General features: G+C 42.7%; 1 protein-coding gene across 2 annotated transcripts in view; it reads left to right on the top strand.

Annotated features, from left to right (window-relative positions):
* The window catches only part of METTL2A (methyltransferase like 2A), a 29,207-nt gene extending 20,148 nt beyond the window's left edge, over positions 1 to 9,059 (top strand). Inside the window, exons 4-9 of one of the 2 annotated variants that reach the window (XR_002103361.1) lie at positions 1,210 to 1,259; positions 1,777 to 1,837; positions 3,198 to 3,337; positions 6,187 to 6,324; positions 6,532 to 6,597; positions 7,898 to 7,987. Coding sequence is in view for 1 of the 2 variants with exons in the window: in XM_019548487.1 (XP_019404032.1) it covers positions 1,210 to 1,259; positions 1,777 to 1,837; positions 3,198 to 3,337; positions 6,187 to 6,293; positions 6,532 to 6,597; positions 7,898 to 8,070 (597 nt within the window). In the remaining variant the exon portion in view is untranslated. Of the gene's footprint in view, positions 1 to 1,209; positions 1,260 to 1,776; positions 1,838 to 3,197; positions 3,338 to 6,186; positions 6,325 to 6,531; positions 6,598 to 7,897 lie in introns of both variants that reach the window. The other variant, XM_019548487.1, reaches the window with a different exon arrangement.
* Positions 9,060 to 13,892: the final 4,833 nt, after the last annotated feature.

Below are 13,892 nucleotides of genomic sequence, written 5' to 3'. Positions count from 1 at the left end.
CATCCGGGTTTCAAAATGGCATGTTATCACTATCCAGTGTGAAAGCATCTTTAAAATACCCTTTAATTGGGTAGAAAGCTGGTTCATTGCCTTGTTCATAAAGCTTCCCTCTGCCCATGATCCTGCGACTGATTTGAGGGGCATAAAACTCTGGAAAAAATAATTGCAAAAAAAAAAAGATCTGTAGCCCGCTTGGAGAATCCTATAGGCCTCCACATTGATGCTGAATTGCTCTTGGCCAGTTGTGAGCTCTCAGAACGATGCACAAGGGGGTCCCAGAATAGGCTGTAGGATTTCATGGGATTGCTATGCTCCTAAAGCCAAGCTTACTGATGTTGTGCCCCAAGTCTTATACTGCGTACAGTTGACCAACACCAACCTGTGGTTGGTTTTTGCGCATAAGTGTAATAGTGATCTGCTGTGTTGAAACCTTTCTCTCTCCCTGCAGGATCCCAGCACCCAAAGCCCTGTAATAAGCAGTTTTCCAAATCATCCATGCAGTTAGCTCATGTTAGCATATACTGCCTGGATATTTACTGTACCCCTTTTCATTCAGACCTCCACTGGTACATTCCATTCCACTTACTTCAGTTGTTCCACCAATTTCCTAAACATGCAGGGATAAAAGCCCTAAAATACATTTTATGGCCCAGCTTCTCTTCGGAGAAGAAGTAAAGGTAGTAAGAGGCAGCGGCATGGCAGGCCTACATTTAAGGAAGACGCATCCAAAAAAGGAGACTGAATTAAGAAGGTGCAGCTATAATGAGAGCAAAGCAAACTTCCTTCTTTCCCACCCTCCCTCTTAGTTTGATTTCCAAACAAAGACAGAGTAACCCGTGGCCTTTGAAGCTGTTGAGTGACTCAGACTGATTGTTATGCTTTGGATTCCAGCAGTAACAGCTTTCAGCAATAACAAACAGTTCACACAAGATTGTCTGCCTTCTAGTACAATTGGGTACTTAGTTTGGTCGTTTCCTATGGAAGCCAAAATATAAGGCCTGATCTTGAAAGGGGCCTGGCATCTTACTGTCTTATTATTAATGGGAGTGTCAGGTGTTTGGTGCTGTCTGTATCTGGTCCATGGGGGTCACTGGAGTCTTCCTTTAGTGGCCACAACTTGGGGGATCCCTTGAAACATTCATGAAGAATGGATGGTAAACTAGGTGAAGGGAGTCAACAAAGGTGTATAACTGGCTTCTCTTTCTACAGGTTGGCTGTGGTGCTGGAAATACTGTCTTCCCGATTTTACAAACCAACAAGTAAGCAGCTTCTATGGGGATTAGTAGGTTTGGGGGTTTTTTGCTGCATCACAAGCAGACCACTGGAAAATTACCAGAAAGGATTTTGTGTGTGGCCTCTTCTTAATACGCAGATTCTCCTCACACAGAGGAGCCCGAACACAAACAATGCACCCAGTGGTAGTTTCTGTCGATAACTTTTGCTAGTTAAAAGGCTGCTGAGGGACTGCAGAAAGCTGAGCGCAGTGATATCTTCTATCTCCTTTCAGCTGTGGTTGTCGAAGGATTTTACACACAAGTTTCCTAATCTGTCTCCTCCCTTCTGAACTCCCAACAATGTATGCACAGGGAACTAAGACGTGCAAAGGAAAAATGATGTACCCAGTATTGTAAAAGCCACTGGGAATAAAACCCAGGATTCAATATGTTCGACATTCCAAAGCTGTGATCTGTCCATGAGTCATCCTCCTAGCTTAGACGCTACGCTGAGCACCTTATGGGGAAAATAACCTTCCTGTTTCTTTTGTATTTATTTCAGTGACCCAGGACTCTTTGTTTACTGTTGTGATTTTTCCACCACAGCTGTGGATCTTGTCCAGGTAAACTTAATAATAGTGCATAAATCCTAGCTGAAATCACAGTTGGTATTTTTCATAGCATTTGCGGAGATCTACTATTGGCACTGCCTTCACCAGTTCAGCTCTTCAGCACCTTGTTCATGCTTGGTGCTTGTCTCTAGTGCAAGTAAACCAGAGGAACAGATCACTGGTGCCTCGGGGACTGAAGGGAGGAAGAACAAAAAACAGTATTTACATTGGTTCTGGGTGTCAGCTTGTTTTCCTTTCCCCTGTTGCTGGCATCACATTTCTAGACCAGATGCTCTAGACCAGATGCTGTTGAAGTCTGAAACCATTTGAAGTCCCATTTCTTCCAGTCTCCAGCTCTTAATGGTCTTTTGATTCACTTGTATCATTGATATTACCACGGTTCTGGAAATGGCATTTAATTGCTTTTGCACAGGCAACTGGGGAGATGTTAGTGTGGATGCTGACTTTGTTGGCTAGAGTGGGAGGGGGTTAAGGATTAGCAGTGGAATGGCAGATAATCTTGATGATCTTTGCTTAGAACAGAGTTTGGAAACAAAGTATTGAATTTATCAGCCCATGTGTAATGATAGGTACTGATAAAGGAAAAAGAGGGACAGCAGCAAGGAACAGTTGCTTCACTGCGTCATTTAATTCTCAGCCATACCTAACAGCTGCTAAATAAAGCTGACTAGACTCTGCATTTCTGTGGCTTCTGGGGTTGCTCGGCACCTCTGAAAAACAGGCTACTTTTATTTGGGGACCTAAAAATAGTTTTCAGAACATAACTTCAGAAATTCAGGTTTGGTGTTTTTGACTGAAATATCCAGTCCTCCCCTACTGAGATTTGATCAGTTTTGCTTTTGATTTCAGTGGAGTAAGTACTAGCCTCAACTTTTTGTATCTTGTAAAGAATTCTAGTTTAATGGTATAAATTGCTCTTTCCTAGCCCTGGTCATTTTAAGAGAGATGTGTCCTTATAGCAGGTCAAGGCTCGAATGCAGTGGTTTTCAACCTGGGGTCTGCAGACTCTCTGAGGAGTCTGTGAAAAAGATGACTACAATGAATCAAAAGTATGGGAATATCTACAGTTACAATTCAGAGGGGTCTGCACCTCCACTTGAAAAATGTTAGTGGCCCACAAGTGAAAGGTTGAAAATCACTGCTCTAATAGATGCCTCACATGTGCTTATTAATATTTCATAGCTTCCCCCTACCTGACACCACTCAAATATTTTAGTAGCTCTAGGCACACAGCTTATTTCACTGCCTTTGGATCTTTCGCTGTAGTGTATAAAAGCAAAATGGAAACCACGTAGCCATAGTGTTGGTATTTGTGTCTAACAGCATGTGTCCTTGTCACCTTTAATTACAGAACAATGCAGAATATGATTCTTCTCGGTGTTTTGCCTTTGTTCATGATCTGTGCAATGATCAAAGTCCTTACCCAATGCCAGAGGAAAGTCTTGATGTCGTCCTTCTCATTTTTGTCCTCTCAGCTGTTCTCCCAGACAAGTAAGTCAGTCTCTGATATTATGCTAGTAGTTTTCTGCTTGAATAGAGTGAATGTATCATTGATTGGAGGGAAGAAAAGAGTATGTATGAAGTCCAGTGCTTCTTGGGAGATAGAAATCAGTGTTGAATTCAAGGACTCGGCCTATGTGCTTCTTTTTGCATTTCATTCAGGTTCAACAATCATCATTCTATGGGCAGTCATTTTGTGCTTTTGGCACCTGTGACCAGTTCCCCAGGATTTGGGTTCCAGACACTTCTGAGGAATGTCTGGATCCAGATCAGGAGTTTTGATGAGAACTTATATTATGAAAACATTCATATTAGACTTTGCAAAACTTCTGTTTTTCATATACATTTTACCAGGTTCCACCTACCTAGCCTTTACTACTGGTTTTCCTCAGTGCCTGGATGCAGGCTGGACTTCAGTCCTGGGTTCCCTGGTTCCCCAAATTGCAATGGTCATGCTTCAAGGAACATGCTCAGTGAACATGTACAGCAAATTAACTCTTTTAAAGGAGGAAGCCTTAAAGTAAAGAGTATTGGGGGGGTGGCAGGAGGGTTGGTCCCAACAATCTGCAAGGTCCCTTCCAGTCCCTAGGACCTATGATAGTACATGGCCTACATTTTAGATCTAAATTTATTTGGCTGTGTCCCCATTCTCCCTCCCCACCCCCCAGCCAAGTAGTACGCTGCTTCAATCTCCAAGAAGTGTTCAGGTGGTAAAAATATCTTATATTTTTTAATACAAGTGTATAGTGCTTCTCATGGTAAAGAGGAGATGTAACTACAGGTACACCAATGCATTGGTCCCATATTGGATCGACACCAATATAAGGAAAATAGACAGCATCGGCAGTTGGCTTTTTTTAGTTGATGTGGCCAATAATGATGCTGATTTTAAATGCCCCATATATGTGTGCAGCTGCAGCGCAGCAAACAGGCAGCCAGGAGCAGGGAGAGCAGGGTCCAGATAGTAAGTCTCTTGTAGGGGAAGAGGCAGATCAAGGCCCCTACGGTGAGGGAGGGAGTGGGGCTGGGGCAAGGGCAGGTGCTGCACAGCTTAGGTGGCGTGCTGGATGGAGCCGCAGCTCATCTAGCGGGGTGCAGGGATGGGGAGGCAGCTCCCACCACAGCACACACCCCGGGAGAGCATAGGTCAGGGGGGACGGGGGCATGTCTGTCCGTTCCCCCTCCCCCACCGGATCTGTGCATGGGACCAGCCTGCTCTTCCCCACCCTCCTGCATCCAGATCGGGTCTGCTCCACCCTACCCCAGACAAATGGATCACGGTCAGGCTGCACAACCCTCTGCATCTGGGAGGAACCTGGCACAGCCTATCTGGCCTGCAGGGTAAAAAGCTTGGGCACTGCTGCCATGGTCATTGAAGGCTCAGTATTATTAGGCCCTGTAACAATAACCTCTCCAAGACAGGCCAGAGGATTGGAGAGGCCTTGCCCTGTTAGCAGTCATCCATACACTTAGAATGTCATGCCCTGGATGCATAACCGCAGGCACTTTTGCTTTTATTTAGTAAAATTAACTCCATTTCTCTTATTGCCACTGAGCTGTCTGTACTAATCACAATGCGGCCATTAACTGCTTGTAGCTTCTCTAGATCACATCTGTAAGACAGTCCCACAGTAAACTGTAGATGACTCCATATAATTACTCAATTCTCTTAAATAATAAAATAATTTGTGCTTTACTCCTCTGATAGGGATATAAATCTGCATTCGCGCCATTTAATTGTCTGGCAAATATGGAGCTGGGACCAGAAAGAGCTGGGGATGGGGTCATGTAGAAGCTGTATAACTAAGATAATTGGCCCTTTAATGGCATGTGGCAAAGCTCAATGGATATATGCACAGTCTGTTTCCCAAAATGGGAAAATTCTGTTTAAAAAAGGCTAGGAAACTGCTTTGTAGTATTAATCTACATTTTAGTAAATTTTGGCTACAGCTTAGACCTGACTTTCGAAGCAGCCACAGCTGAAGACAATTGCAGCTTCAGACACTCTGTTTTTTTTCTATAATTTTAATTGTGAATTCACACTGCTAATTGATCAGGTTCCACCTGAAGTGGCTCAGAAGAAAACTTTGTCTCAGACTCTAAAAAAAGAAAGAAACATCTCAGGAAATCTTTTTATTAAATAGTTCTAACTTTGATTTTGCTATAAACCAAATAAACTTTTAATATTAAAAAATAACAAATCATAAGGAGTAGTCCATCACCTCAACAAAATATAGTTAATTAGGCATTTCAAGCAGTAGACAGTTACGCATAAACTCTGATAGTGCTGGGGTGCCCTTCAAGTTGGAGGCCTTGACACTTATCATGTTAAGTGTCAAAATGCATCAGTCATTTTAAAAGAACCTTGCACCTAGAGTGAAAAACGTGTTTAAAACACTTCAGCTGTAGTAGTAATTATTTATCAAGGACATGCCACACCAATTCTAAGCTTTTCAGTGTCTTTAAAACTCTAACACTCCTTCTTCTACACTTTCAGAGTAGTCTGTTTTATGTAACCTAATCCCTTAGCTTCACTATAATCTATACTCTAGACCTAATTTAATTTCTCTTAAAAAGTTCTTGGGCAGCATTGTGTAGTCAAATGATTTTAAAAGCTGAAAAGTGTTGCTGACCCCTGGCTTAAAACAAAGTCACTATGGTCTTAATATCCCTACTATAGACCCCTTTGCAAACCTTAAATCTACTGAACCATTTCAAATGAGAATTTTTTACTAAAACAATAAACATAACAAAAATGAACCTGCATCTTTGGAAAACTCATGGGGGATGGAGGAAGCATTACCAAAGACAGGTGAATTTTACTGCTTGCTTTTTCCCAGGATGCAGTGCATTATTAACAGACTGTGCCGGCTTCTGAAACCTGGAGGAATGATATTGCTACGAGATTATGGTCGTTATGACCTGGCCCAGCTCCGATTTAAGAAAGGTATTTCTCATCTCCTATGGAGTATTTCTACGTAAGTGGTACATGTCTCTACAAAGGAGACTTCTCTGTCTGAGACAACCTGATCAAGTCCCCTCCTGTGGAGTGTACACTTGAGGAGGGGAAGGGAGGTAGAGGCTGGAATTTACCTTCTGTCTCCTTATGCAGTTGATTGGCAGTCGTTGTTGCCAATTTTAAAATGAGTTCATTCAGTAAAACTCTAAAATTCTCTTGCCCCCAGGTCGGTGTCTGTCTGACAACTTCTATGTGAGAGGAGATGGAACCAGAGTTTACTTCTTCACACAAGGTAGGAGATCAGACACCATACTCTTGATCTCATTACCTTCCTTTTTTCCACACGTCCTGAATTTCTGCAACCCCCTGAAACAAGCAGCTGTCAATACTGCACCCTTCCTGAACAGGTCTGAAGCATTAAAAGTTTGTTAGTTGCATGGAAATCTGGGCCTGGTCCTCACTGATCTTTGTAAGACTTCACATTCCGCCTTCTAATGGGAGGATCCTTCCCCATTTTCCTTACTCAGTAGAACCTGTATGATTCCTGCAGAGGAGCTGCATCCACAGTTGCATGCAAATGGGCTAGTAAGGGGGAGCCAGAGGAACCATCCTTTTTAGAACCTTATATTTGCCTTTCCCAACATGAAGATACTAGACACTACTCCAACAAAACAACATTACCTGCTGCCTTGTGGTTGGTGGAGATGTTTTTTCTATCCTTCAACAAACACAGCTAAGTTACTAAAGTGACCACCTCCAATCCTGCAATGGTAGATGTTATTCAGATATATAAAGATCATTTTAAGTTCTACTTGAATGAGCCATAAAATTCAACACTGCAGGGCTTATTTGTTGCTGCTAAATAAACATAAAATGCTTATTATAAAAGGGAGAAAGCAATTGGCAGATGCTATGACATGGCAGGCTTCTGATAAGAGCAAAAGGTCCTTTGCTGTAGAACACAAAATTGCACACTCCCAGAGCTCCTCAAGTCTCTGACTTTGCATGCAAGGAGTGTATTGGGGCACCCTGATCTAGAATGCATCCTCCTTATTGTTTGGCTTGAAACACGTTTCCAACCTTGAAAACACTTGATGCCCAGCTTGACCTATTCCACAAGTGCAGCTTTTCTGGAATTTTTTGCAAATGAACCATTATGAATAGCATTCCTGTCAAATATACAAGATTGTGGGCTTAAACCTGTGGCTTTGAAAGCATAGGCCTGGTCCTCTGAATAGAAGGTGCTGAACATCTTCTAGTCCCATGGACTTTGGGAACATTTGAAGGTACTTAGCATCTTAATCAAACCCCTTTAAAAATATGCTCTTGTTCAGCTGTCCCTAACCTTAAAAGTCCTATGTTCTCATCCATTTAAATATAAGGTATCAGACAGTATAGGGAGCATAAATTCATTCCTGATGTTGCTGAAGCCTTGTCTCGGCTTGGCTTGGCTTGGCTTGGCTTGGCTTGGCTTGTCTTTAACCATTAAAGATTCCTGCAGGCCCCCACTTAGAGCAATTTAGGCTATAATGAAAATAAGTGTCAATTGAAAACACTTCTACTTTCCTAACCACCTTTTCCACTCCTCATAGATGAATTGGATGTTCTCTTCACAACGGCCGGATTGGAAAAAGTCCAGAATCTGGTTGATCGGCGCCTGCAGGTGAATCGTGGGAAGCAAGTGGCAATGTATCGAGTGTGGATCCAGTGCAAATACCGCAAGCCCCTTTCCCCAGGACATGAGCCAAATGGGTGCATTCATTAAGGAAGATCACCTGTCTGGGTTTGCTGGTCTGCTGTGCAGCAACATGCCATGGAAAGACTGTTGCACCCTCCTCAATTTTAGGTCTTTGTACCATGTACAGACATGTCTAAAGTACACACATTGTATGGGCAAGATGGAAGTTTTGTGCTAGAGATGGATGCTCTAAAAGTAGGCAAAGGATAAGTGTTTTTAATGTCTAGCTACTGGACTTTTTAAAAATTATTGGTGACACAATTTTACCCAAATGATGGTCATTGAGTGTCTTTTATAGAGTCTGTGCAGAATTCGTACCTGCCTTAAAACAAGGGAATTTGGTTCTTTTCTGCCAATTCAAAAGTTCACGAGACAGTGGGGGACATGTCTACTGCCAGTTTCCCAGGTTCTTGCCCCACATCACCATTTTGTCATTATGCTGCTCCATGTGTCAGAGACCAAAGTTGCGTAACCTGTAGATCAGCTACAACAAGAGGAGTTGTCTATTAAGTTTAAGATGTAAGGCTGGCTCAGGCATGCAGATGTATTCTAGCCCTGTGCTGTGGCTAACTTGGGGCCTGTCTATACAAGGAAGTTATCATGCAAGGTGTGAATTTACAGTGCGCTAGCCACTCCATGTTAACTGCCCACGTGGCTGCTCTTTGTCACCTTTGAAAGAGGAGTAAGTAAATTCATACTTGGTGCGCACTAAGAATGTCCACACAAGGAGTGAGTGCAGAGTAGTTGGAGCATAGTAAATTCACACCTTTGACTGTAAACCAGCTCAGAGAGGTTCACCTTCCACTCTTTAAGACAGTCAGTTGGTGAATTATATCTATTATTTAACTTCATAATGGAAACTTTCCACAAGGAGTTAAAGCTAACAAAAAATGTATGCCATCTTTTGGGAGCAAATGTTTGTACTGTCTACTGCTTGAAATGTCTAATCTGTTTTTAATAAATGGTGTGGTACAGTATGTATTAGAACTGTAATAAAAGACTTAATTTGTGGTAAAGCTTCTCAACCAAGTTCAACAATACTACTTAAGCCTTCCACAGAAGCAAGTGAACTTCAGTGCAGTTTCTCTGCAGGGATCAGTTTGAATATCTTTGAGTGCAGGACAGAGTGCAGTGTGAGAGAGAGGCTTCCCTTCTGCTTTGAAACCATAGGACAGAACAGGCCATTGCTTCTTGGAGCTAGTTTTCATACTAATACTTTGGGGAAGGTCAGGAGACAGGAATTTTAAGCTAGTTTCTAAAACTGTCAGCAAAAGGGAGCTAGGCTTAAAAAGAAAAAATGGTTTGAGTAGCTTTGGGAGGGGGATCTGGAGAGGAAGTCTGGAGCACATGTGAGTACCAGTTGTTTCTTCCCTTTTTCATCTCTGACCTCTACAACCTACTTTCTCTGCAGTGCCTACTCTGTGCCCTCTACATGTGGAGTTGGAAGGAGAAAAGGACAGGGGCTGCAGCCACATTGTGGTACACACTGGGATTACAAGTACCTGTTCCATTACTTATAAGGAGAGCCACACACATGATCAGAGGTCATGAGAGCAGGCCATAGGAGAAGATGAGAGGCACGGGATTCTTCAGCTTGGCTAAGTGTAGGCTCAGGGGGGACTTGGTGGCAGCCAATAAGTATATCAGGGTTTTCATCAGGACCTCAGAGAACGTCTGTTCACCAGGGCTTTCTCAGGGAAAACAAGGTCCAACGGCCACAAACTGCTGGAGGACCATTTTAGACTGGACATTAGAAAGAACTTCTTTACCAGCCGAGTCTCCAGAGTCTGGAATAGACTCCCCGCAGAACTGGTGCGAGCACCTACTCAACACATTCAAGATGCACTTGGATGATTATCCTGCTGGGGTCTTCTGCCCCCAGCTGACTTCCTGCCTCTTGGGCAGGAGGCTGAACCAGATGATCTCACAAGGTTCCTTCTAGCCCTAATGTCTATGAAATCTATTAAATATGTGTAGTTTAACAGTAATATGGTCATAACCTATTAGTACTGCCCAGGAGGAAGTCAGCAGCTCATGGAGGTATGTTTCATTTAGCCATCAATGATCTAGCAAGAACCAGTGTCTGGAAATGGAATGACATCTGACCTTTTACTCTCTATAGGAACTGGTAGTGTTAATACATGACACAACCCCCACATGATCTGCAGTTCTGCTGAGTGAAAGGTTCCATGAATGAGCATGCTCTTGTAGTTGTAAAGGTGACCCTGGAGTCTCCCTACATGCTGGTGAAGTAAGAGAGGGAGGTCATTTTATTTATTTTTAAGCTGAGGATTTTCATAGATGTATTTGTCATACCGAAATAAACAACTTGGAAAATAGCCCTTGTTAGATGTGATACAACCCTGCCCCTTTTCTTAGGAACTGAAAGAACTTCCAAACCACACTCATGGTAGAGAGAAGGCCAGGTTCAAAATTCCTGTTCTTTCAAAGGCAAATAAATGGGGTGAGGGTAAGCAAGTGGAATTTCTTCCATTCAGAGAGATTTTAAAATGCAGAAAAGAGCACAACTTTCTCTCGGGGTTGTTTTCCAAAGGGAAGGATGATGTTTTTGCCACAGACTAGCTTTATTGTAAAGCTGTAGCCTGCAGAGGATGTTCAGTATTCCAGTCTTTTAAATAAATAATTCAGCTCCTGGTCTGGAAGTAGGTTCTTGGAGTTTTTTGTGTTTGGTTTTACAGAAGGCTGTGCTTTGCTAGTACAGAGGAACCTAGTGGCTTAGTGAACAACGTGGAGGCAGAAGTGGCTGCTTGACACAAGCGCAAGAAAGAAGGCACTACAAACACCATCAAACAAATCAGATACCCAAAATTTCAGGTTTTCCAACTACCAGCTCCCAGCAAAGCCTTTCCCAGATAATCCCACCACAGTGCTGCTATTCTTCTGCTGTCTCAGCCCCCCAGGCAAACTCCCTCTATTAGCTTCCTCTGTGGTGTTGATTAGTGTGATGGTTCTCAAGCTCTTTAGACTCGAGGCATCTTTCAAAAAATGCCTGTTTTTAGTTTTCATTTGTCTTTTTGAGTTTGTAAAAATAAGAGCAAATTTTCTGTTGCAGAGAACTCGGGAAGATCACTAGTCAGAATGTTTTTAACAGTATGGATTCCTATTTGAAACCTGGGTTTATCTGTTAAACCAGGTCTGTACAGCTACCAGTGATAGCTTTGTGCAGCACCCTATGTAGATTAGTGCCTGTTTTGCAATTAGTGATTGCCTGATTGATATGTGTTTGCAGCTCTGTGTAGGGTACTTTGCGTCAGGTGCAGCTGGTCTAGCTAAATGAGGGGTAGAGCCAGAAAAACTTATCAAAAGCAGTCCTTTGCAAACAGATAAAGTTTGCCTGAGGAGAGAGCCAGTGGAAGGGGGTGATTTATTTTTTTGTTTGTTTCTTTGTTTTCTACAACATAGGTGTCCTCCAGGGAGCATAGGAGGCATAAACTTAGACTGATCAGCAATCATTACTTGCATGGGTTGCACCATGTTTGTGTTCCTCCCAAAAAGTAGAGGCCACTCTATCTGTACTAAGTGTAAGCTAATGTTTATCTTGGAAGAAAAAATTGAAGAGTTGGACAAAGGCATCCATGGTGTGTGCTCTCAGGAAAAAAGACGACTTCATGGATAGAAGTCACGAGAACCTGGCACAGAAGAGGCTAAAAAGCGTGGCAGAGAAGTGGCAGGATGTCACTACCAGAAAGAGTCCCCAGAATCCAAAAGATATGGATTGATGTCAGTAACTGCTTTCAAGCATTCTCCAGTTGAACAGGTGGGGAAAACCTAGAGGAGAAGACAGTGCCCAGCAAGGACCAAAAATAGGCCCCATGGTCCAAAAGTCAGCAAGTCCAGGGCCCCATGTCTGAGAGCTCCAACACCACTACACCAAAAAGGAAGAGAATGGTGGTGGCTGAAGACTCCCTCCTGCAGGGAGTGTAAGCATCCATTTGCCATCCTGGCAGATGTTATTTGCAGAACCTGCATTTAGGATATCACAAAGATTTGTAGAGCTCATCCATCCTTCAGACCACTAGCCTTCCTGTTCACTCATGTAGACACCAACCATATGGCCAGGAATGATACTGTGCAAATTGGACAAGATTAAAAGACTCTGGGCAAGGAAATTAAGGAGTGTGGAGCAGAGGTGGTGTTCTCAATTTCTCCTTGTGGAAGGTGAAGGCCTAGGCAGGAACAACTGCCGTGGAAGTAAACACATGGCTAAGAGAGTGGTGTTGATGTGAAGGCTTTTGAATTCCTTAACAATGGACAGATGTTCAGGGAAGAAGGAGTACTATCAAGCAATGGGATCCGTTTGACCAGTACAGGAAAGAGCATCTTTGGGCATAGTCTAGACAACCTAATAAGGAGGACTTCAAACTAGGTTTCATGGAAGATGGTGAATAAAGTACTCCAGCCACAGAGCAAACAATACAGAGGGGAGAGAACTGGAGGAAACCTATCTCATGAAAGAGCCAGAGACATAAGCAGCAAAAAGTAATGGAAGAGGGAAATGAGTAGGTCAAAATGCAAAATACTTCAAATGCATGCATGCATATATAAAGCATATGGGGAACAGACAGGATGAACTGGAAGTTGCAGCCTGTAAAGAAAACTGACTTGATTGGTATTACAGAGAGTTTGTGGAACAGCTTTTACTGCTGGGTCATCAACATCGAGCAGTACACTCAGTTTTGGAAGGATGGGGTTGGGAGAAAAAGTGGTGGGCATCATCTTTTATTTCTTCCTTATAATATATATAAGAAACACTTTTTATACACTTTATATATAAAGACACATTTTTTCCAGGGTTCAGGAGCACGAAGGCCAGGTGATCAGTATATACGGGTGAAAATGAAAGGGGAAAAGATAGTGGGGATTTGTTACGGATTGCCAAGTGAGGAAGCAGAGGTGGATAATTTTGCATGAAGCACTCCTTGAAGAACACCTCATGTAAAAATTATCCAAAAGTTATGACATGGCACTGTTAGGGGACTTCAGGTTTCTGGATATCTGCTGGAAGAATAATACTGCTAAACAAAATGTTAAGCAAGTTCCTAACTAGAGAACAATTTTCTGTTCCAGGAAGTTAAGGATGCGACTAGAGGATCATTCATATTGCATAGTTTCCTGACCAATAGGGAAGCACTGACTGAGGTTGTGAAGCTTATGGGACACACGGCACAAAGTGATCATAAGATGATAGCATTCATGATTCTGACACAGGGAAAACATGAGGTCAGCAGAACTGAGATACTGGATTTCAAAAGGGTGAACATCAAACAACTCAAGGAGATGGTAGGCAAGGTGCCATGGGAGGACAGACTGAAGAATGAAAGGTCCTAAGAGAGCTGGCAGCTTCTAAAGGGCGCAGTACTGGAGGCTCAAAAAGAAGATATTCTGACAGGAAAAATGACAAGGAACCAATGTGGCTACACGGTTTGCTTCTAGGATTTCTTCAAAAGCAGAGGGAAAGCATACAGGCAATGGGCAGTCCACCAAGGAAGCCTACCACAAAATAGCAAGAACTTGCAGGAGCAGAATCAAGGAAGGGAAGGTAAAAAAGGGTAAAGCAAAGGAAATTAAAGATGAGAAGAAAAGATTCTATAAATACACTGGCTGGAAAAGAAAGACCAAGGAAGCTGTGGGTCCACTGTTAAATATCTGGGGTGAGCACTTAGAAGATGAAAAGAAGGCAGACATGCTGAACAGATACTTTTCCTTAGTCTTCCCCAAGAAATAAGTTGCAACCAGATAGCCAACAAGAATTATTTGAATAGGGAAATGAAGAAGCTGAAGATCAAGATAACACAATTTTGATGGGTTTGAATTATGTCAAGCCAGCA

Source organism: Crocodylus porosus, unplaced genomic scaffold (assembly GCF_001723895.1).
Source record: "Crocodylus porosus isolate Cpor-Errol unplaced genomic scaffold, CroPor_comp1, whole genome shotgun sequence".
Lineage (NCBI taxonomy): Eukaryota > Metazoa > Chordata > Crocodylia > Crocodylidae > Crocodylus > Crocodylus porosus.
Note: the sequence above shows the minus strand (reverse complement) of the source record. Positions and strands in the feature narration are given on the sequence as shown.